Below are 23,919 nucleotides of genomic sequence, written 5' to 3'. Positions count from 1 at the left end.
GGGGGACGGGGATGAGAACTTCCTGCTCACCTTCGCTGTGACCCTGAAACTTCCCTAAAAAAAAATAAAGTCTATTTCGAGGGAAAACCAAAAACAATTTTTTTTTTTTTAAGTTATGGCTTGTGGTATGCTGCTAAACGTGTCACAACCAGTGACCCTTGATTTACGTTTGCCAATTTCTGGGGTATAACTGCTTCCACCACAACCAATTTCTAGCTACAATGTAACACCAGTGAAGGCAAAACCAGGAGCCGCCCAGAAGCACACGGGAGTGTAGTTATTCTCGCTGCCCAGATCCCCTAATGCAAATGACCCCAAGGATATAAATAATAGTAAATGTAGCAAAATGATAAGAGGGGAGTTTGGAGTAAATGTTGCCCTTGTTTTAAATATAGCTTGTGTAGTTGGGAGTTTATGTAATTGAACTCTCGATGGCATCTGTGTTTGACAATCAGCTTCCAAAATCCTGCACGTTTTTAAAAATGTTTTTTTTTAATTTATGTTTGAGAAAGAGAGAGAGACAGAGTGTGAGTGGGGGGTGGGCAGAGACAGAGAGGGAGACACAGAATCGGAAACAGGCTCCAGGCTCCCAGCTGTCAGCACAGAGCCCGACGCGACGCGGGGCTCGAACTCGGGAACGGTGAGATCGTGACCTGAGCGGAAGTCGGAGGCTTAACCGACTGAGCCACCCGGGCGCCCCTAATACTGCACATTTTCTAGCCGGCACTCCTGAGCCACTACGGTTTCCGGCCCACCCAAGGGAGGTGTTTGGCCCAGTTACCCACATCCTGGTCCAGGCACATCCGATTTAGGATTTTGAGAGCAGGTATTGTGTTGACAGTCATAGGTGTGTCTGTCCCCCAGAACTGTGGCCCTTGAGCGGCCCTGTCAAGCCCCCGATCCTGCTTTCCTGGTCACTAAGGTTCAGATCCTTCCCAGCAACCTGAAGCAACCTGTGTGTCTAACATCACCTGCCCTGAACACAGGGGGCCTTTCTAAAGCGAGTCATTACCCTCAAAAGCGTGCCCAAAGGGCTGAAAAGTTCTGCCAGAGAAGACAGGTTTCGTGCTAATTCTCAGGGAAAGAGGGACGCACCCCCCAAAACACAGGCCATGAGGGAAGCAGGGGATGGGCTGGGGAAGGTGGGAGGGATGGGGGCTGCAAGCTGAAACGGGGGTCCTAGCTGTAGGTGCTCAGCACAATCCCTGGGGGGTGGGGTGTCCGCCTTCGGCTCAGGTCACGATCTCATGGTTCGTGAGTTCGAGCCCCGCATCGGGCTCTGTGCTGACAGCTCAGAGCCTGGAGCCTGCTTCGGATTCTGTGTCTCCCTCTCTCTCTTTCTCTGTCCCTCCCCCGTGCATGCTCGCTCGCTCTCTCTCTCTCTCTCTCTCTCTCTCTCTCAAAAATAAATCAACATTAAAAAAAATAATAATAAGATGCCAAGCCCCACCCAGCCCTCCACCCTCAAGAGTCTGACTCAACAGGTTTGGGCTATCACACCCGCCTGGAGTCGAGCCCCAGAACTAGGGTCCCAGGCCACTTAGCCCAAGCGGGCCTAGTTCTCCGCCTGCAAAATGGATCGTCACCGGTGATAACTCGGGTAGCTAACCCCACGGCGCCAGGCAGAAGGCGGGGGACTGAGAAATGATGAACTCTGTAGACATCTGCGGAGCAATCCTCGCGTGCAGGGCACCGAGCCAAATGCACCACCCTGGGAAATGAACGCTGTCGCTTACCCCCGTTTTACGGAGGGGGCAGCCAAGGCTCGGGGAGAATGAGGGCCTGCCCAGGGTCACCCAGCTAGCTGGTCGGCAGCGTTAGGATTCAGACCAGAGCGGGCAGGCTTTTGCTCTAGACGTGAGTGCCCGGGGCGCCCAGAGAAGCCAAGAAAGCTTAAAGGGGAGAGATTTGGAGAGGAGGTGGGGGTGCGGTAAGGAGCGTGGGAGTGTCTCCCGGTGCCACGGGACCAGCATCTGTAAGCCACGGGCCTCTCGGCAGACGACAACGTGGAACGTTCCCGCCAACGAGACCCTCGTTGTCCCTACCTCCCGGGGAGCCTCGGCGGAACAGTCAGAGCGAGCAACGTGGACCCGGGGAGCCCTCCCCCCCTTTCTCCTTCAGAGTCGCTGAGCCTCACGCTGCTGTCCGTGGTGCTTCCTGGAGAAAACAGGAGTTTGGTGTGCTATCGCGAGGGTTCTGGGGGTGGGGGCAGGAAGGCGCGGAGAGGCATGGTCCGTGCCCGCACCGTGGAGCCCCGGTGGAGGGTGGCTCTTCAAACAACCCTCCTTCCCTCCCGGGGACCCTTCCGGCCCTCGAAGCCCTTTCTCACCCACCCTTAGAGACGGTGCAAGGGGGATCCGGTCATCGACCGGCTTTACGAAAGGGGAAAGAGCCCAGGAGAGTTGACGTGGGCCGCCCAAGTTTGCCCAGCTGGGATCTGAGCTCGAGTCTGCCCGCCCTTAGCTCCTGGGCCGTGCTACCTTCCTGCTTCCCATCTCAGGTGGGTACAAGAAGATAGCCATCCTCGCTGGGTGCTTAGGACGATTCCATGGGCTCGGGCACAGCGGCCAAGGTGGCCTGCAAATCAGGCTGCTGGTTCTGCCACCTCGGCAAGTCAGTTCATCGTTCCGCGCCTCAGTTTCCCTGTGCGCACAGCACACTACTCAGGGACTGTTGTGAGGATTCCGTGGGGTGATGCCCGGAAGGCGGTCGAGATATGGGACCCGCAGGTGTCACCACGGCTGACAAGCATGCGTCCGGCCCTCTGTACCCCTCACCGGTCCGGAGCGGGGGCAGTCGTACAGGCCAAGCTCCCTGCCGAGCCACGAGGCCCATCTTTGCCCCCTCCCTTCCACGAAGCATCCTTGAATGCCGAGCGCAGCCCACTCGGAGTCTGGCAGGCTCCCAGGACTGAGAAAGCAACCTGCTCCCCACCCCCATCATATGTCCCCAATCCCCCCGCTGCAGGGGGGGCTGCGCTGCGGGTGGCTGTCCCTCAGCCGGCACCAATCAAATATGGAAAAGAGTCCGCCACAGGTTGGGCACATTTGCTTAATTCTACCCTAACCAGGGCCTGGCCCCCACCTGGGCAGCTCTGATTTCATTAGCATTTTGCTGAGACCCTCTCCCGCCACCAGACCCACGGGGGGCCTGGCTAGAACACTTTTCCACCTTGCCCAACCCAGTCTTCACCTCTCACCTGGGGCACCCCTTCCCGTGGGAACCCTCCCCTCCCCAGCCCAGAAAAGCTTGGGGACCTGTCTGCCTCCCCCCACCGCTTCACCATCACTGGTTAAGCTCCCTTGGACGGCACCAGCCTGTTTCCCTCTGTCCCTGTCCAGGGTCATCTGCGTTGACAATGGTGCCTGGCGCTAGGTAGGTGCTCAATAAACACCGGATGAATTAATGAATGACTCACAGCCCAACTCCGTTTAGCCTTTAGAGCCACAATGTCTAGGGCCCAGGAGCTTTTTTTAAGAGCCCAGGAAAATGAAAGATGTGAAATACAGGTTTTTTTTCTTTAATTTTTTTAACATTTATTTATTTTTGAGACAGAGAGAGACAGAGCATGAGCAGAGGAGGGTCAGAGAGAGAGGGAGACACAGAATCCGAAACAGGTTCCAGGCTCTGAGCTGTCAGCCCAGAGCCTGATGCGGGGTCGAACTCACGGACTGCGAGGTCATGACCTGAGCCGAAGTCGGACGCCCAACCCACTGAGCCACCCAGGCACCCCTACAGTTTTTTTTTTAAGTTTATTTAGTTATTCTGAGAGAGAGAGAGAGAGAGAGAGAGGGCACAAATGTGGGAGGGGCAGAGAGAGAGGGAGACACAGAATCCGAAGCAGGCTCCAGGCTCCGAGACGTCAGCACAGAGCCCGACACGGGGCTCGAACCCATGAACCTTGAGATCATGACCTGAGCCGAAGCCTGACGCTTAACTGACTGAGCCACCCAGGCGCCCCTGCAATAGAGTTTTCTATTGGCTCCAGGATCCAAGGTGGAAGGGTCATTAACAAACGGGGGAGGGCACGTTGACCGCACATGACGGCAGGTCAGCCAGACAGGCAAAGTCCGCCACCGCTCTCGGCTGTGGATAAAGGTTACTTGCCATGGAGTCTTTGCTGTCATGGGAGGGGGACACCGCTACCGGAAGGGGGTCCTATGTCCAGCAAGACCCTGACAGGCCCAGCTCCCAGGCGAGGGCAGTGACAGCCCCCTTCTGAAGCTACCTCCGTGTCTTCCTGCCACCGGCCTTCAGCCCAGGACACAGAGTGTCCTCACCGTGTCACGGGGCCTCAGTGACACGGCTGCCTGCCCTGCTGGAAGGGGACAAGACGGCAGAAGGGTGGCCCCGGTGCCACCTGGAGAGACACTGGTTGCTTTGAGGGTCACGGTTGAGACACGAGGTCCAGCTCCTCTAAACACAGGCTGGGTGACCTCGGGAAAGTTACTTGACCTCTCTGAGCCTTGGCTTCCTCGTCTACAAAGCGGGCACATAAAGGCCCCTCTGTGAGTATTAGGTGAGATAATACATGCCAAACAAGCACAGCACGCCCCCCCCCCCGTGCTATTTGGGGAACGCCTCCTTATAAGTGCAAGCACCCCTCTAGAGGACCGGCCTCTTTCCTTTCGTCCTGGCCCAGAGGGTTTGGGCGAAGCCTCTACCCACACAGCCCAGCCCTCGGCCAATCGGCACGCAGCCCCTCTGTGATTGGTCCGGACGTGGGCAGGGACCCAGTCCTGGCAGAGCAAGACCCTGGGGGAGCGACGCTGGCCGCTCCTGGATGGAGCCGGGCCTGAAGTCCCGCCCTGCATTTTTGAGTTACGCACATCACGATCTTGCTCTCGCCTAAGCTCCTCGCTCAGGGCCAGTTTTCTCTCCGTTGTGGGTGACCGCACTGACTAGCACACTGCTGGAGCCTCACCTACATCCCTAGCCTAGCAGAACGAGGGCGGCGGGCCCCCCACGAGGGGAACCCCCTTCCTCCAAATACAGCACCGGAGAGACCTGTGGACCCGCCTTTGGCAACCCCGCTCCTCTGCTCGTAGCCCTGCCCCTGCCACGTGGGCGGTCTCGGACCCCTCTCCCAGCTACTGTGGGCCGGGGATCTTTGCGGCCTGTTCGGAGGGGCCCTCGTGAGCCACAGCTCGCACCACGGGGAGGGCAGGGATCCCTCTGCCAGGGGCTGGCTGTGCAGTCCTGGGACGGCAACTCCCGCCTCTGAGCCGCGGAGGCCCCCCCTGTGCTTCTCAACTCGGCGGAATTTACTGGCACTGCACTCAATTCCCCCGTCTGTGTCATTATCAGTTAATTGCCTGTCTCCTGTTACCTAGAAGCCGCTAAAGGCTGATGGCTGGATGTCTGCCCCGTGGCTGCACATCGCATGGGGCTCAAGAAGTGTATGTTGAGCAGAGGAACCTCCACTTGTCACCTGTAAAATGGGAGTGTTGACAGCCTCCTGTAAAGACGGAGGTGCGGGGGAGATGTGTGCCCTGGGCTCAGGCCTGGGTGAGAGCTTCCTCTGGCGGGGCGGTGATTTGTCACTCTTATGAAGGGGGTCCCCGCAGGGGCTCTCTGTGGACAGGGACGTCACCCAAAGGAGCGAGGTTGATGGCTCACCAGAGCAGGGCCAGGAGCGGCCTGGGGGGTGGGGTGCCCACCGCGGAGACCTCGGCCTGTTGCTTGCATGTACCCCTCCTCTCCTGCCCGTGCCAGGGCCAGCAGACAAGGGGAACAGACGAGCCCCGACTCCCCCTGCCCTGCCCACGGCGGGGCTCGGGGTGGGCAGAGAGCTGTTGCCTTAATATGGAGCTAGTCTGGGCTGCGACAGTTTCTGTCCCTTGCTGGGGAGAAGAGGGACCCTAGGGACCAGCAGCTGCCAGGGGTGGGGCGGGTTCCTCCTCCCATTCTCTCAGGGCCCCCGCATGTGAGTCGCTAATCATAGCAATGGCAGTAATGATAGAGCACAGCCTAAGCGCTTCCCAACTCTGCGTCCCCACAGCCCACTTGTCATTATCCCCACTTTGCGGATGAAGAAACTGAGGCCCGAAAGGGAAAGCCCTTTGCCCCAGAGAGCCATCTGGGGTTGGTCGGACTCACTGGCCCCCACTCTGGACCTCCTCTCCCTGGGGCCCTTTGGACACACAAGGAGGCCACCAGGCTGCAGGCTTGGCTACGAACTCCTCAGAACTTCTGCCTTCCTGACGGGGGGGGGTGTGGGGGGGGTGGGGGGGGGCTTGCATGTCAGAGACCTGCCTGCACGGGGGGAAGGTAGAGACGAAAATCTGCCGTGCAGAGGACACCGGTTTAAAGAAAGCAGCGAACATTCTTCACGATCCGCAGAGCCCAAGAAGCTACGATGGAACTCTCCAGAACCCTGAGGCTCTTCTGTGGGGGCTCCGGGTTGACCCCTGGGTGCCGAAGGAGACGCACCCCCGCCTCCGGCCCCTTTGGAATGGGACTGGCCCAGCTCTCCTCCCTCCTCCCTGACTGGGGCTCCCTCCCATGCCGTCTGCCCTGTCCACGGACCCACTCTTCACTTAGATTTCCATCCGGGTCTGGTTTTTCAGGGCTGGAGGGAGGAGAGGGTTTAGGGAGAAGCTGAGAGCTGGCAGCCAGCAGAGGTAAACCTGGTACCTTCTTTTCTTGGTCCCCCAAGCTCTGTGAGTTTCCCCCTGCCATCTGCCCCCATGAACTTGGGGCGGCCTGATCATCACAGAACCTGCTTCCGGTGGGCAGCAGGAAACTGGGGTCCTGGGCAGAGACAGGAGCCCGCATCGAGATCAGCTTTCCCAGGAAGGCAAACACCGTGTCTAAACCTGCTCTGCTGGAGCCCTCGGATCAGTTGAGTGTGTGTGTGTGTGTGTGTGTGTGTGTGTGCGTGCACGCGTGCACACACACACACACACACACACACACACACCTGTTCTAGACATGTGGCAAGAACCCATCTGTAATCCCTGAGGGAGCATATCTGAATATCTCAGCCTTCCTCTCTGAGCCATCTTATGCACAGACCTTCTAGAAGTGGCAATTGATCTCTCATTTGAATTTTTAACCTCAAATGCCACATTATAAAAATACTTGCGTTGTGTTTTATAGACGGCATTTGTCATGAAATTATACGTGGTTACAATATGGGCCACGGGAAATAAAGCAAGAGGCTCGTTCTGCACGGGAACGAGCAGTCCGTATCAGCCAGGCTGGGGCCGCAGCAAATCCGTGCCGTCCTTCCAGAGAGGGGACCCCAGGTCACCAGGCAGGGCTGGGCAGGGGCAGTGGGGCTTGGGTCCTGTGGGTGTGTTGGGGGGGGGGCACCCAGGGCTGGATAATCTGTCCCCTCTTTGGAAAGCATAGTTAGGTCCCAGCAAAGGCCGCCAGAGCCAGCTCCTGGGATCCAGAACTCTGTTCCCGATCTCAGCTCCTTTTCCTGTGGGGCCTCGGGAAACTTCTCCCTCCTTGGTTTCTCCATCTGTGGGAGGGCTTGGCAGTCCTAAACTGGGCTGCTTCCTCCTCCCACGCGGCAGAGAGAGCGAACACGAAAACAAATTGGCCAGGGGGGCATAGCACTGAGCTCTGAGCTGCTTGATTTCACCAACTCCTCAGAACAATCCAAGCTCCGGCTGCTATCATTACGCCCATTCTGCAGATGCAGAACATGAGGCTCAGGGAAAGAAGGCACTTTCCCAAGATCGTCAGAAATCGGGGGGTGAGGCTGGGGCCAGAATCCCACAGCCAGGCCGGACCCCACCAGCGACATGTCCTGCCCCTGACAAGGCAGGGGAGCTACTGGAACTCCCTGGGACCAGCTGTCTGTTTCTATGCTGGTGTCGCCATGGAGCCACACAGGGGTCCAGGGAGGCTGTCCCTGTCCCAGGGTCGAGCTGGACCCTCTGTTCTTTCCCATAAGCAAAGCCCGGAGAGGCTGGATGAGGTCGGAGTGAGCACAGCCCCAGGGGCCCCGGGCCAGCCAGGCGGAGAAACACGCCGAGAGCAAGGGCCTCAGACCCGGGACCCCCGTGTCCTCAGTACATAGCTCATCCTTCTGGGCCTCAGCCTGCCTGTCTGGAAAACAGGGCCAGAAGACTACCTTCCTCCTAGAGTATCCGGGAGGGATTGATGAGAGGAACCACGGAGGGTTGAGCAAACAGCAGGTGCACGATAGATGGTCTGGACTGGTGGATGATCGTGATGAACATGAACATGCCCACAAATCAGCCGGCCCCACTGCCCCGACCCAGCCACGAGCACCCCAAGTCCCCTCCGTCCTTCCAGGGATTCGCGGCTGGACGGCCTGGGCCAACCTTTCGCCTTGTTAACGGGCCCGCGAATGAAGCTTCGATCTCAGGATTGTTGCAAAGTCTCTCCTCCCCAACTCGGGATCTCAGATCTCAGAGTGACTGGGCCCTGGGCAGCCAGTTAGGGCTTGTGGTCGGCTCCTTTGGAGACAGGGGCGCCCTGGGCGCTCTGGACAGCCAGGCCACCTGCTGTTCCCAAGTGAGCCACTCATATCCCACACGACAGGCTCACTCGAGCAGGAAGCGTTCTCACCGCTCCTCATGCAAAAAACGGCGGGTCTTGGGTCAGGCCTTGCTCGCTGGCCCACTGCCACGGTGCTCCCTCACACCCCTCTGCTCCTGGAACAGCCAATCTCTTTCCTACCTCTGAGCCTCTGTATCTGCTATTCCCGCCACCCCAGACACCCTTCCCCCACCTCTTCTTCTGGCTAACTCCACTCATCCTTTAGGTACAGTCTGAAATCCCGCCTCCTCCAGGAAGCCTTCCAGAACCTCCAGGCCAGGTAGGGGGCCCCTTTATCTGTCCTCAGGGCAGCCAGGACATCTTTGTGGCGGGGACCACACTTCCCTTGATCCCGCTGGGACCCCAGGACCTAGCCCACCCCCCGACATGGAGTAGGTGCTCGACAAATATTTGTGGAAGGAGGGAGGGAAGCGTTCAGGGGATGCCTCCCCCATTCTCTTCCTCCCTTGAGAGAGAAATCAGCCCCTCGAAAAGGCCGCCCTCTTGGGAGCTCTGCTCGGCCCGGACTCGAGTTCACGGCAACAGCAACGATCGCCTTTCAACAGCGACCTCGCTTTCGGCCACGTTAGATCTTCGCCTTTTCCTCTTCCCTTCCCGGTGAAACCAGAGCAGTCCATTTTTACTTCTTGTCTCCAGCAATTTCCCGCTTCGAGCCCTGACACTCGCCCCGCCTGGGGGTCAGCCTGGGGTTGTGATGGCAGGGCAGACGGCTCTGGGGGAGGGGCCGGCCTTCCCGGGGAAAACACGACGCGTCTGGGAAACACGAGATTCCCAAAGGCTTGGGTCCCTTCCTGGCCCCCCCCCCCAACCCGGGCCCCCGGCCCCAGCCCCTGCGTCGCAGCACAGCCCGGAGTCCCCCTGCCTGACCGCTGGGGGCGAGGCTGTGCCCAAGGGTGTCCCTGGAAAAGCAGCGCCCTCCTCGGGGTCACTGCAGAGGTTTCCAGGTGAGAACCAGGAAGATGGGAGACGCAGTCCCTCCCTGTCAGGGCTGCTTGGCCACCTAGGGGCCCAGGCTGGGGGTGACCAGCCTTGTCCCTAGGCTCTGGGGATCACCGCACATTTCCTCAGCGGCTTCGGGCCACCTCGCGCTGCCTTTCTGAGCCTCAGTTTCCTCATCTGCAAGATGGGGATCATGCTTCCCTGCCCTCCTAAGGCCGCTGAGAGAATTCAGCAGCGAGCTGCACGTGAAGTGCTGTGCTGAGCCAGGCAGGTGGGGACGGCCGGCTGAGACCGCAGGCCGCGACCCTGCCTTCGCGCTCCCCTCCCCGGTGAGGGACCAGGGCTCCCCCGTCCCCCTGGTGTTTTCTCCCCGCACGATGTCTCGGAACAACACCACGTGTGCCCTGAACGAACGGGCAAATTAACGCGCCCCAGCCCGTCACCTTGCAACCCCAAAGCAAGGCGTATCTTAGAGAGGGGCGGGGAGGGCTGGGGCTTAACGGTCTCTTCGGGGGACGACGAGAAGACCTGTTTTCTGTAGCTTCACCATGACGGGAAACAGGGGACAAAGTGCCAATCTGTCTCTTCTCCCACCGTTGGGCTGTTTTCCCGGACTGCCCTCCCTCGGTCTGGGAAGCGGCCATTAGACGATGCTCCGGGTCCCGGGAGGGGGGTGGCGCTCAGGTCTCCCGGCCTCCGTCTGGGAAGATACGGCATCCACAGGCCCCTCTGCCTTCCGGGCCCGTGCGGTTAGTGGTGGGGACTTTGAGGGGACGTGGGGCCTCAGCGAGGGCAGGGCCGGCCTGTGCTCTCTCGGGCCTCGCTTCTCCGCCCCCTGTGTAACCCCAGGCTAGTCGCTTGACCCCTCGGAGCCTCCGTTTCCCCGACGGTAATCAAAGCAGCAGACACCCTTGCTGACCACCTCACGCCACGTATCCCCCGCCAGCCAGCTCTCGTGTTTCCCCAGATCTGTGAAACGTGCCGAGGCCACACGGCTGGCAGGGGGTGGGGGGGAGGACCCCGCTGCACTGTCCCCCCCCCCCCCCGCCCCGCAAACACACCTTCGGATGACTGCTTCTCATCAGCAGGGAGACAGTCAGAGGAAGGAAAGGCGGAGAAGGAATCCCCCGGGCCGCACAGGGTGCAGGGGCCCAGGAGAGACGGGGGATGGGTGCCCGGCTCCCCCGAGGGCCCTGCGACCCCCCCTGGGGAGGGGGGTGGCCAGAACCCGAGCCCTGATCGGCCTGGCTGCCCGCTGGCTGGACCGGCCGCCCGCGACACCATCTTGAGAACATTAGGGGCTGCTGTTAACAGATGTTTTCTGTTACGTGTTATTTGTTAGTCTAATGAAAGGAGGTGCACTGGCTTTCAAGACCTCGGCGTTCCGCGGGGGTTTTATATGGGAGGCCGGGGCGCGGAGCTCTGGCGGCGGAGAGGCCCAGACCCCTGCCAGGCGCGCCCGGCGGCTCGCGCTTTGATTCCGAGGTTTGCAGCCATCCGCGTGGTTAATTCCAGCTCTGGTTAAATGTCACTTTTAATAACGCCATCTCTGGCGTGGAGATGTCTGTGCCCACGGCAGGAGGGGAGGATGGACCGGGCGGTGGGATGGGGGGGGCCAGGTGGCCGCCCTCCTGGGGCCCCCCGGGGACCCACCCCCGCGAGGGAGAGCCGCTGGCGGGTGGGACGCCGGGAGGGGGTTTTGAGGGTTCGGTGGCGCCCGCCATTCTAACGTGCACCCCCTGATGCACGTAGAAGTGCGTGGGAACCTGTTAAATGCAGGTGCCCGGGCCCACGGAGCACCATTCCACGGGCTGGGGTAGAGCCCAGGAACATGCATTTCAACCGGCTGCCCAGGTGCGTCTTTCTGGGGCCACATGTTGACCCACAGCTGGGTCCAAACCCCCTCAGACCAGCGACAGGCCATGTCCAGGGCCCCACCTACGACCCCCTGAGCAGCAGTGTCACAGCTGTGACAAACCTTCACCCGGTGGGGTCTCAGGCGACCAAGGTGCTTGCTCAGGGCCCGCTGCGGAAGCTCCCAGGGGTGCCTGTCCCGGCCTCCTCCCCTTTCACTGCCCCCCACCAAGGAGCTTCCCCAAAGACCACGGTCCCCCCCTGGGCCGCCAGGTCCGAGCTTCTTGGCTTCTCTGTAACGCCTCACCCCCCGCCGCCCCCCAGACTGGAAGGTCCCAACTGCCCCTCCCATGCACAGAAAAGCAGAATGGATCACAAAGAGGGACCAAAAATAATGCCTTCCAGAGCCCGCTTCATCTTTTAGGACGCAATAAAAGATATGGCCGGCTGTAAAGTACCCCATGTGGACGGCGCCTGTCATCACGGTGGCCCCTCGGAGCCAGGCTGGGGACAGGCAGCTTCCCAGATGTGGAAGGGACACAGAGCAAGGGGCCAGACTCCCAGCGGCGGTGACAGCATCCGGGTTGTTCCGCGACCTGATTCCCAGGACATCTTAAGATGCCACGACTCCTGGGCTCTGGTTGGGGGCGGGGGTGGGGGGGTTGGGAGGGGTTCTGCCCCTGCCATTGCCAGCAAGCCCACGCTCCCGGGGAGGCCACAGCTCCTTCCTGGCAGCAGCCCTGGATGGGGAGCACCCTGCCTCCTGCCCCCTGCCCGCTGTGCCCTCGCCTACCCCCCAGAGCACCCTGTCTGCTCAGCACGGGAGCCCGTGCAATGACTTTCCCCACCTCTGTCTAAACAGGAAGCTCCCACGGTGCTCTCCTACTCACCACCTCACAAAAGGCACTTAACCCTTGGCCCGTTCCAGAGCCTTCTGGCCGCTCACTGCTCACTGGCTGCCTGCGGCCGCCCTGCCCACTAAGAGCCTGGACGCGATCGCTTGGGCCAGGCTGGAGCCCTCACGGAGGGGCGTGAGCGTTGCGGGCGTGAGTGTGTGCGCGCACGTTCATGTGTGTTGATGAGGGGGTGTGTGCGAACGAGTGGGCTTGTGTGTACGGATGTGAGTGTGGGTGGGCGTGAGAGGGTTTGTGGGTGCGAGTGTGTGTGTGCGGGGTGGGGGGGGGCGTCTCTGTGTCTGAAACGGACGGAGGCAACCGGACGATCCTGTCGTGAGTAAATGGGTTTCTGGGCAACTTGTACAACTCGCCACTCTGGGCCAGTGGCTCTAAGCTCACTGGGCTCGAAATCCGAAAGCCTGGGCGGCTGGTAGGGGCTCGAGGCCTGACACACAGTGGGCACTCAGAAAACGACTGCGGAATGAATGAATGAATGAATGAATGAGTATGGGAGCTGCGGTCGACTAGGAAAGGGGGCCGTCCTATCGATGTTCCTCAGAGTCAAGGACCCTCCACTGCTCTCCTGTGTCCTGGAGGCTGGAGATAGGCCTGCGGAGGGTGGGATAGGCCATTCTGGACGTTTCTGGGTAGGAGAGGGTCCCCCGCTCAGCTCACACCTTCCCAAACCCCCCAAGCTGGGCGGCCCCCCAACACTGCCAGGATTGCTCGTCTCCCCCAGGCCGGGCTGCTGAAAAGACCCCTCCACAGGCTGCCTCATGCCCCCTGAGTGCGGCCCACATCCGCCTGGGAGTAGCCATCCCCGGTTGGACCAGCCCGCGTTCTGGGGGCTCCGGGGATGGCTTTAGGCAGTGGTGGAGGGCAGGGCCTTCAGAACTGGACAGACCTGGGAAGCTTCACGGGAAGCTGTGACTTGGCGAGTGGCTCATCTCCCTCGTATAAAATGGGGATGGGGGGCCGCCTGGGTGGCTCCGTTGGTTAAATGTCCGACTTCGGCTCAGGTCACGATCTCGTGGTTTGTGGGTTCGAGCCCCGCGTCGGGCTCTGGGCTGACAGCTCGGAGCCTGGCACCTGCTTCGGATTCTGTGTCTCCCTCATTCTCTCTCTCTCTCTCTCTCTCTCTCTCTCTCTCTCTGCCCCTCTCCCATGCGCACTCTCTCTCAAAAACAAACATTAAAAAAATGTTTAAAAAAAGATTGGGGGTACTAAAAAGAGCCACTTCTGTGGTTGGTGGGGAGACAACAGGGGTGAGGCGGGTAGAGCCCCGGCTGGCACGCGGTAAGCACTCAGCGAACGTGCCTCTCAGGGCCGCTGACCACGGTCATGGCCACACCGGCACGTCCGCTCTCTCTACTCCCGCAACCGACTTCTCACTCCAACTCCAGGGCAACCCCGGGCCAGGTCCCGACCCTGATGTGCCGTGTGTCGGATGTGTTCAGGGGGCCCGCCGGCTCCCCGTTAATCACCCCCTAAGATTCATTTCCATCTGGGGTCAGCCACTGTCCTTTGGGTCTTAGACACCACGACCGCCCCTCAGGTTTTGCCTCATCCCGTTTGACCCCACGTCCCCGCCTAGGACGAGCCACCGGAAGCCCTCCTTTGTCTTCAGACGTTTAGAAACCCTGAACACGGCACAGGGCCTACCCCCACAGCCCCACTCTGTGCAGCCCTCAAGGCCTAGCCCTTCCCGCCTCTCCATCCCTTTAGTGCCCCAAACAAATCCCACCCCTCCCTTCCCAGCTGGGAGGCCTTGGGCAGGTTGCTTTGCCTCTCTGGGCCCCCTCAAAATAGGGATGGTAAATCACTAGCCCTGCCTGATTCACAGGGCAGGCGTGGGGCATCCCAGTGAGCTGCCATGGAGGCCCTTTATTGAGAACCTACTATGTGCTGCCTCCCGCACCCACTCAGGGCGCCCCGCACCTACAGGGACATCAGGTCCGCTCTCCCCCTGTCGTCTTTGGCAATGCCTTCTGGGCCTCAAGTGTGGTGTGCAAACAGGCATTCTCACCACTGCTCCAAAACTACTTTTCCGGAATCTTCCGCGAGGGAACAACGACCGCTTGGGCCCTGTTGAGCTTCTGCCCTTATGGGGTGCTAGCGGGTCCGAGGGTCCTGTGCCACACCCCAAGCTCCAGGCAGATGATTTACTAGAGGACCAAGACGACCCTGGAACCTAGAGGACAACGAACTAAACAGGGAGTGCCCACCCCGCTGACAAAAAGCCAGAGACGCGCCCCTCCCGCCAGCCCGGCCGACCCAGCAGTTCTCAGACTGGATTCCCCTGGGCTCCCAGCTTCTAGGCCTGGCTCTTCAGCGTCTCGCTCACCCTCCTCTCTCCCTACCCGGGGCACAGGCTGGGGGGCTGCCCTCACCAGGCCCTGCCAGGATCTAGACCCCCGAGACTCCACGTTCCTGCGCGTTTTCTCAACCTGGATCAAATCACAATGAAAGGCGGGAGGGGCCCCTCCAACATCTGGGCACTGCCTCCCCCTTTCAGGTGGGAACTGAGCCCAGAGAAGGGATGTGACATGCCCAAGGTCACACACGGAGGGGGCAGCAAAAGCCAGGGCTCCCACTGCAGACGGCTCTGCCCCCGCCCTCCCACCCCCCGGGGCCCCCTTGAAACGGATGCCAGGAAAGGAAGGCCAGAGGGAAGAAGGGCAGGCTCTAGGCACCCCGGGGGGCTCAGTTGGTTGGGCGATCGACTCTTGGTTTCGGCTCAGGTCATGATCTCACGGCTTCGTGAGTTCGAGCCCCAGGTTGGGCTCTGCACCGAGAGCACGGAGCCTGCCTGGGATTCTCTCTCCCTCTCTCTCTGCCCCTCCCCTGCTCACTCTCTATCTCTCTCTCAAAATAAATACATAAACGTTAAAAAAAAAAAAAAAGGAAAGGAAAGCAGGGGTTTGAAAAGGTATTTGCACACCGTACTCACAACAGCATTTGTCACAACAGCCAAAAGGTGGAAAACATCCACGTGTCCACCGACAGATGAACGGATGGTCAAAACGTGGCACGTGCGAGCACACGCAAACACACACACACACGCCCACGCACTCAGCGAAATACTGCGCAGCCGTAAAAAGAAAGGAGATTCTGACCCACGCCTACACATGGACGAACCCAGAAGACATCATGCTAAGTGTCACAAAAGGGCAACGTCGTAAGCTCCCGCTTACGTGAGGTCCCTAGAGTTGTCAGATTCAGAGAGACAGAGAGGAGAGTGGGGGGTGGGGAGTCAGCGTTTCAAGGGGGCAGAATCTCAGTCTGGGACGCTGAGAAAGTTCTGGGGACCGGCAGCAGTTGACGGCTGAGCAACGGCGTGAACGCGCTGAGCGCCCCTGAATGGCTAAAGGGCTGACTCTTGGGTACATTTCGCCACAGTAAAAGTTTTAAGAACTGAAGGCAGGTCGGCCAGTCTCTAGAACTCAGGGGTCCCTTCAGGTCCGCTACTCCGGGGAAGGGGCAGGCCCCCACCCTAAACCAGGTTCACCCTTGGCCTCCTGGCCCCCCATTAGCAGATGTGGCTGAGGGAGCCCAGAACCCCCCACCCGGGGCTCCAGCCCGCCCTCCGGCCCAGCCTGTGCCCTCAGCCTCCAAGCACCCGGCTGTCCTGAATCTCCGGGCAGTGGACCCGCGTGGTCCTGAGGTCTCCAAACCAGGTACCAGCCAGATGGCTTGGGGGGGGGGGGGGAAGGGCTCCCGGGCTGGGGGCCTCACCCGGCTGGCTCCAGGGGCTGTGTTTATTTTCACAGTGTGTCCGCATCCCTGTTTCCGCCCTGCCCACAGGAGGGAATGCTTTAAAGAAAATCTCAGTTATTAATGTGGTTTCTTTTGTTGTAAGTCACTGCAAAGACAGCAAACGAGGGTTTATTTTCCTAACGTGCTTGGCATAGCTCAGCGCCCGGCGCGGACCTCAGCGTTTGATTTGGGAGGGACACGAGACCCCGCTTTGCTCTGAGTCACCAGCAAAGCCACAGCCTTCCCGGCCAGTTCCGGGGACGCCTGCTCTGGGAAAATCACTGGCGAGGCTCGGCTACATCTACTGGTGGCTTTGTGAAAACAAAAGAGAAGAAAAAAAAATTTTTTTTTTTAATTTTGAGCCTGCTCTCCTGGCGGACTGAAAATGTATCAATTTTCTAACTCATGAGTTTCTCCATTAGCCCTTAATTTTTAATGGGGGGGGGGGGGAACATCTCTCTTTGGTGTCAGTTGTTTTCTTTGGACCCAGAAACAGCTCCAGAAGCCACAGGAAAACCCACTTCTGAGCACGGGCAAATCTTCGGCGAGGCGCCAGGGCTCCAGGCGGGCCCAGGACTGGGGGACGAAGTCACAGCCCAGGGCCCCGTGCCTGCTGGCCTGGGGTCTAGAGTCCCGACACCCTGAGGTCTGGTTGCCTATTTAGGAAAGGGGTCCCGTGATGCAGGCTGGGTTCACCGAGATCCCGGGAGGGAAGGTTCCTTCTCCCCCACTTTGGAGACTTCGAGACTCGGGAATCCACAGTGAGTGGCAGTGGGAGGGGGCACCTGCCTGAGCAGGGAAGGAAATGGAAAAAGAACAGAGCAGCCGGCCTCTGCCCTCTCTCTGCAGGCCCAGACGCAGAGAGCAAGCCGAGGGAGTCTCACGGGCCAGGGGGACAGCCATACAGTGTCCCCTCCCCCCCTGCGTCCCGCCTGCCTCTCCGGGAGGAACTCTGCCGGCAGCGGGCACCCCTGGAATGCGCCCAGTTGGCCTTGGGGAGACGCTTGACTCTATATAAAACATTTGGATTTCATGGACTAGTGATTTGCTTTCAATCTAAGGAATGAGTATAGGGTTACCTCCTTTTAATTTTGCCAAGTAAGGACATTAAAATCAAACAATCTCCAATTATTATGCCCAGTTCATGAAAGAAAGGGCGTTTTAACACCAAACGTGAGGGGGAAAGATGTGATCCCCAACACAGAGAAGCCTTGAAACTGAAACGTGTAGCTTCCCGAAGAACCCTCCACGGTGGCCATGCACGTTTCAGTTTCACAGCTGAGTGGGAGATGCTCGCTTCTGGGGGCCAGACCGCTGCCACCGCTCTTGCCCCAGCCCACCCGACCCCACACCCAGTGCGTTCCCTGTCCCCAGGGCCCTGGTGCCCCCAGGGTGCGGAAGCCCCATCTGGGAAAGGAAAGCCCCCCCACCCCCACCGCGGGCTCTCACTGAGGGTGGCCGGGCTAGGGTGGGCAGGGGGGTGCTGGGGAGGCCCCCTACCCACTGAGCTCCCTGGGGGCTGCCAGTGGCCCTGTCCAGGCACTTGTGTCCGCAGATGACACAAGCAGTTCTGGGACACCCCCAGAAAAACCCTGCGTTTGGGAAACCTATGCTGTGTCCCAACAGCGGCGATGCCTTCCACCGTCTCTCCCCACGGCTGGGCTGGAAACAGGCACCCAGCCCCTGGCCAGGTCTCGAGGGCAGGAAGCCCGTGCCTCCTTCCTTCTTCTCGCGGCCACTTCTGCGCCCCTCTCTTCTCTCCTGTCCTTCCTTTTGGCCCTTCCTTCTTGGCTTCACCTTCAATTTGCTCCTCCTTCTCTCCCCACCCCCAGCGGGGGTCCCCCATTCGTCCAGGTAAAATCAGAGACCTCTCCTCTCCTCTTAGGGGAAGCCAGCTCAGAGCCAGCCGCTCCTCCCAGGAGCCCTGGGGTCCTGGAACGAACTCAGGCTGGCAGAGCCCCTCTCCTCTTGCACCAGAAGGCACCCACTTTGCCCCCGGCCCAAACCAGACACCTCGCTTCCACTTTTCCATCAGGGAAACCCCAGCTCCCGCGGGTGGGTCGGCCTGCTTCGTGCTCACCCTGGAGGGTGCAGAGAGATGCCGGAAGGCTGTGGCTGGCAGGCAAGTGGACGCCCCCGGGAGGGAGCCAGCAACGGCACCAGCTGGGTGCTCCGTGAGGTGCGGCTGGGAGTCGGGCACGCCTCACGTACACACGTGCTCCTGGACAAGGTCTCAGGCGAGGCTGGAGTCACCTCGGTGCCCCCTGCACCTCCTCTCATCTGAAAAGCAGGGCATGTAGCCAGCGAGGGGGGCGGGCTCCCCTGAGACCTGGAGGCTGGTGCAGGAAGTGGGGGTCCCCAAGAGGGGGTGGGAAGGGCTCTTAAAGGGGCCCAGAGCTTCCAGCAGGCCAGCTGGCTCCCCGGAGCTAGGGGACCTGGCTGTGGTCTCAGCCACCCTAGCTACTCTACAGGTTGTAGGCGAGTGTGGGGACTCCGGTCCTTCCTCGGCTCCCACGAGAAACGTCCAGGGCCAGGCACCTTTGCTGTATCTCCATCTCTCCCTCCCCCCACCCTCCTGGTCTCACCCAGGGCTCAGGCCCCAGTGATCCAGTACGACTTTCTGAAAAAAGCCACTTGGGTGGGTTGTTTGTTTTTAAAGCCCTTTCCTGATGACCTTTAACCTCGGCAGAGGAGAGAGGCCTCGCTGGCTCCTTAGGATTGGGCCAGTCCATCTAGGAAGCCGCCGGTGGGGTAAACTGGGGGTGGGGTTGGGGGGGCAGGCATCCCCACCCCCGCCAAGGAGCCCATCCTAAGACCTAGCCGCAGCTGGGGTGGGACAGGAGGAAGCGGGGCGGCCTCTGAAACCCAAGCGTGTGACCCGGCTGCCCTGCCCCTCGGAAGCCTCGGTTTCCCGGGCTGTGACTTGGCAGTGATCGCACCCACTTCCCGGGCGACCTGGCGGGGCGGCCGCGAGCGCTGCCCCCCCCCCCACCGGGCCGGGCACCAAGGCGGCACACGTCCCCGCCGTTCCCACGACCTGCGGCGGCGGCCGTGGCCGAGGGCGGCCGAGCCCCTCCCCGGGTCCAGAGCCCCGGTCCCCGCAGCCCGCCCGATCGCAGACCGACGGCCCCCACCCGGCAGCCGCACCCCCGGCGGGTCCCGCGCCGCGTCCGCGCCCCGACTCCCTCCCGTCCCGGACCCCGCGGAGCGCGCGCCCCCGCCGGACCCCGCGCTTCCGTGCCCCCGCCCCCCCCCCGCCCCCCCCCACCCCGGGCCCCGGCCGCCCCCCCTCCCCCCGGGCTCCCCACCCCCCGCCCCCGCCCCGCCCGCACTCACCGTCCTGCGGCGCCGCCTCGCTGCCGCTGCTGCCCCCGGACGGCTCCCGCGCCGCGCCCTCCCGCGCCTCGGCCCGGGCCGCGGGGCGCGCCGCCAGCCGCCCGGCCGCCGCCACCTCCTCCAGGTCCAGGAGGTGGCTCACCGTGAAGTTCTTGCGCGCCTGGGCGCAGTCGCCGGGCCCCAGCGCGGGCGGCGGCGGCGGCGGCGGCCCCGGGCCCAGCGGCGGCTTGTCCAGGGCGAAGGCGGCGGCGGCGGCGGCGGCCGCGCTGTCCATGCCCGCCAGGGCCCCGGGGTCACCGGCGCGGGTGGCAGGCGCGGGTCGGAGCGAGCGCGCCCCGCGGCCGCCCCGCGCTCGGCCCCGCTCCCCGCCGCCTGCTCGCCCCCCGGCCGCCGCGGCCCGCCCGGCGCTGACGTCGGGGAAGCAAACTTTCTCCCTCCCCTCCGCCGCCTCGCGCTCTCCAAGTTGCTAAAACGCGAGCTCCTCCGGCCGCACGCCCCTTCTTGAAGCAGACCTCGCCCCTGCCTCGCCTCCTCCTCCTCCTCCTCCCCGCGCCGCGCCTCGCCCGCCCCCACCCTGCGGCTGCGGGGAGGGAGGGGGTCCTGCGCGGAGTCCGGGGGGGGGGGGGGGGAGGGGAGGGAGGGGGAGGGGAGGGGGGAAGGGGTGTCCTCCCCGCGCCCTCCCCACCCACAATGTAAGGAGTGGGAAAGTTCAGTGTTCGTGGCGGGGGGGGGTGTAAATCCCCCCCCCACTCGGCCTCCATTCACAAAGTCCTCCTCGGGTGGAGGGGGGCGACTCTGAGACAGCTGAGGGGGAAGGGCCAACTCCCAACTCCACCCTCATCACCCCCCCACACCCCCCCCCACACTGTGCACCCCAACGCGGTTCCTAATCTTCTGGGAAGAACCCGAGGCCCGTCCTGTTCACTCCACCTGGCGGGAGACCCAGAAAGCAGCACGTTCTCAAGCTTCTGGGGTGTAGGCGCGGGCGGCCCCCAATACACACGCCTCGTAGCCCACCTCCAGGTTGCTCCAGGCCCTCCCCGGGGGGAAAATCAAGCCGCTAGGAAAGAGTTTCCCTCCAGAATTCCTACTTGACGCCCAGAGGACAGACAGCCAGACGACAGCCAGGCTGACAGATGGGTGACAGGGTAAGAGAGCCGCAGGCTGGGGTCTCTGCTCTTGGTTGGTTTTTCAAGGAAAGCCCTCCAGATACCGCAGGTGTCTCCCCGGGGACAGCCGCTTGGAGACCTGGCCCTCTGTCCTCCCTGCCCGGTGGTAATGTCAGACCAACAAAAATAATAAGCCCGTGGAGGGGGGCGGGAGGGGGGGAGGCCTTCCGCGTGCCCTTCCTGGGCCTCTGCACGGAGAAAACCCAACCTGTGCGCACCCCCCCCCCACCGAGAATCTGCAGAACTGGCCACCTGGGTTCTGCAGGAGTCACTCCCCCCCTTCCCAGAGAGAAGGGAGCGACCCCTAAGGTGGGGCGAAGTGTCCCCCAGGTGGTGGTCACCACAGCAATCCACGGAGGTGCACACGTGGGCAGATGGAAGGTTTGGAGAAAATGGGGTTTCTCTTCTTCGGAAAGAAATACCAGTCTCCGGGGTGCTCCTGGGGGGGGGGTTCAGCAGGTGAAATCTAGGGCCTGTGGACCTGGGAAGGGCCCAAGAGAGTATGTAGATCCCATTCCCCGGCATGACAGGTGGGGAAACCGAGGCAGCAAGGGCAGAAGCTCCCTCCGGGGCTGGGAGGACCATGGAAATTGTTCCGTCCGAGCCCTTCCTTTGAAGAGGGGGGCGTTGGGGCGCCTGGGTGGCGCAGTCGGTTAAGCGTCCGACTTCAGCCAGGTCACGATCTCGCGGTCCGGGAGTTCGAGCCCCGCGTCGGGCTCTGGGCTGATGGCTCGGAGCCTGGAGCCTGCTTCCGATTCTGTGTCTCCCTCTCTCTCTGCCCCTCCCCCGTTCATGCTCTGTCTCTCTCTGTCCCAAAAATAAATAAACGTTGAAAAAAAAATTTAAAAAAAAAGAAAAGAGACCAACCCGATACCTGAATTCTGGTGAATCGGACCCTGTTGCAACCAGGGTCGTGGCTCGTTTTGAAATATTTATTTATTTATTTAGAAAGCGTGAACACGAGCAGGGGGAGGGGCAGAGAGAGAGGGAGACAGAATCCCAAGCAGGCTTCGGGCACAGAGGCGGATGCGGGGCTCAGACTCAGGTACCACAAGATCATGACCTGAGCTGAAACCAAGAGTCAGTCGCTCACCTATTGAACCACCTAGGCGTCCCTGGGTTTTTTTGTTTGTTTGTTTGTTTTTGTTTTTGTTTTTAATTTTATTTGATGTCATTGCTAGTGAGTGGTTACGACCCTTGTCAGTCCTGGGGCCGGGGGCATAGGCCACTATTCCAAAGCTGAGCCCTTGAGCAAGAACTCCGGGCCTGATGTAGCGGGGGAAATTCCAGTTAACCTGGAGAAGGCAAACTCATTACCCCCCAGGGACGCGGCTAGGAAAGAAACCATTTCCATGGTGATTGAGATCAAGGCCGGGATGTCAACCCAGAGGAGGCAATGAAGGGGAATTAGGATCACAGTTTAGAACCTCAGTTCAACAAGGGTTTACTGAACCAGGCCCTGGTCCAGGCAGCAGGGATGGGGAGGAACAGGGGGACACAGAGAGGTTCCCTGCTCTCCAGAGAAGGTTCCGCAGAGAAGGAGCTGATCCTTAATTAGTGACTCTGCTGGAGGTTGGATCCTAGGTGAGACCATGAGCTAAAGTGCCTGTTTGTCCCAGTCTCAAAAGCTCACATGCTTTAAAAAAAAAAAAAAAAAAAAAAAAAAAAAAGTTAAATTCTTATCGCAGAAATAAGATGCTTGATGTGGAGATTTTAGAAAACATCAATAAAATTAAGAAAATAAAAGTCACTGGGGCCTCTGGGTGGCTCAGTTGGTTAAGAGTCTGGCTCTTGGTTTTGGCTCAGGTCATGATCTCCTGGTTCGTGAGTTTGAGGAGTTTGAGCCCCATGTCGGGTTCTATGATGACAGCACAGGCCCTGCTTGGGATTCTCTCTCTCTCTCTCTCTCTCTCTCTCTCTCTCTCTCTCTCTCAAAATAAATCAATAAACTTAAGAACACACAAGAGAAAATAAAAATTACATATGACCCACTCCCAGATGTCTCTGACACACAGTAGGTATTCAATACATGTTTTTAAAAAGTCGGTTTAATGAATTACACCGTAAGTTAACCAACTTGGATTTAAGTCAAAAATAAAAACAATAAAAATAAATAAAAGTTGGTTTAATGAAAGAAATTGAAGGTAATCACTATATTTATTCAATATGGAAGATCTAGAAAAGCAATAAGACAAGGAAAAGGAATGAGCTAAAAATAATCTGAGTATATCTTTCCAGCTTATATCTGTATTCTAGATAGATGGAGAAAGATCATCATTCATATTTTAAAAGTCAAGCTACATTGTAACAACTTTTTATAACTTGCTTACTGTGTCTTGTCTACCACTGTTTTTTTAAATGTTGATTTATTTATTTTGAGAGACAGAGAGACAGGGAGACAGATCATGAGTAGGGGAGGGGCAGAGAGAGAGGGAGACACAGAATCCGAAGCAGGCTCCGGGCTCCGAGCTGTCAGCACAGAGCCCGACGTCGGGCTTGAACCCACAAACCACAAGATCATGACCTCAGCCCAAGTTGGATGCTTAACCAACTGAGCCACCCAGGTGCCCCATTCCACCACTATTTTTAATGAAACCCTAGTGATACATCATTCCCTGCTGCTATACATCCATACTTAGGTTCTTGCTAATAAATATCCGGATGTGATAGACAAATAATAGCCTCCCAAAGATGTCCCCAGCATAATCCCTGGAATTTGTGGATTTGCTAAAGCGGAATTAAGGTAGCAGATGGAATTAAGGTTGCCTGTCTACCCAAAGGAGATCCTTGTAGATGACAGTGTAATCACATGGGCCCTTCCAAAGGGAAGAGGGAGGTAGGACAGCCTCTGTCAGAGTGATACAATTTGAGAAAAACTCAACTGGCCAGTACTGGCTTTGAAGAAGGAGGAAGGCGCCCACAAACTCAGGAAGGTGGGAAGCCCCTAGAAGCTGGAAGAGGCAAGGAAAACAGATTCTTCCTTAAGACATCCCACCACGGGGGAGACATGCAGCACCGACCCCCAACCAGGCCTTGATTTTAGCCCCGGACTCTCCGATCTCCAGAACGGAAAGGTAATACGTTTGTTATCATCTTCAAGTACTAGGTTTGTGATCCTTTGTCACAGCCCAAGTAGAAAACTCCCGCGCTGGGTCCGAGATTCTTCGAGAGATTGAAGACTTGCGATCATATTGCCATAGAGCCTCTTCCGGAAAGGTTGTGTCAGTTTCTGTTCCTGGGTCTCTGCATCCCGGTTAGCACGAGCTATTTTATTTGCTTGTTTACGGCAATGTCTTTGTGGCTTTAACACAAATGAAACATGCACATGGGCTGTCTATTCATTTTCATCCCCACGCAGCCCCGTGTGGGCACTGGTGACCGTCGGCCCGTTGGCTGCCTTTTCTACAACCGCCTTGCAGTTCTCGGAG

At 59.6% G+C, this 23,919-nt stretch overlaps 1 protein-coding gene across 1 annotated transcript in view; it reads right to left on the bottom strand.

Annotated features, from left to right (window-relative positions):
- The window catches only part of PRRX2 (paired related homeobox 2), a 41,650-nt gene extending 22,054 nt beyond the window's left edge, over nt 1-19,596 (bottom strand). Inside the window, exon 1 of the mRNA XM_030294242.1 lies at nt 19,323-19,596. Coding sequence (XP_030150102.1) covers nt 19,323-19,596 — 274 coding nt within the window. The remainder of the gene's footprint in view (nt 1-19,322) is intronic.
- Between the last annotated feature and the right edge of the window lie 4,323 nt (nt 19,597-23,919).

The sequence above is a fragment of the Lynx canadensis genome, chromosome D4 (genome assembly GCF_007474595.2).
Source record: "Lynx canadensis isolate LIC74 chromosome D4, mLynCan4.pri.v2, whole genome shotgun sequence".
Taxonomy (NCBI): domain Eukaryota; kingdom Metazoa; phylum Chordata; class Mammalia; order Carnivora; family Felidae; genus Lynx; species Lynx canadensis.
The sequence above is the reverse complement of the archived record's forward strand: the minus strand, read 5'-3'. Positions and strand labels throughout refer to the sequence as shown.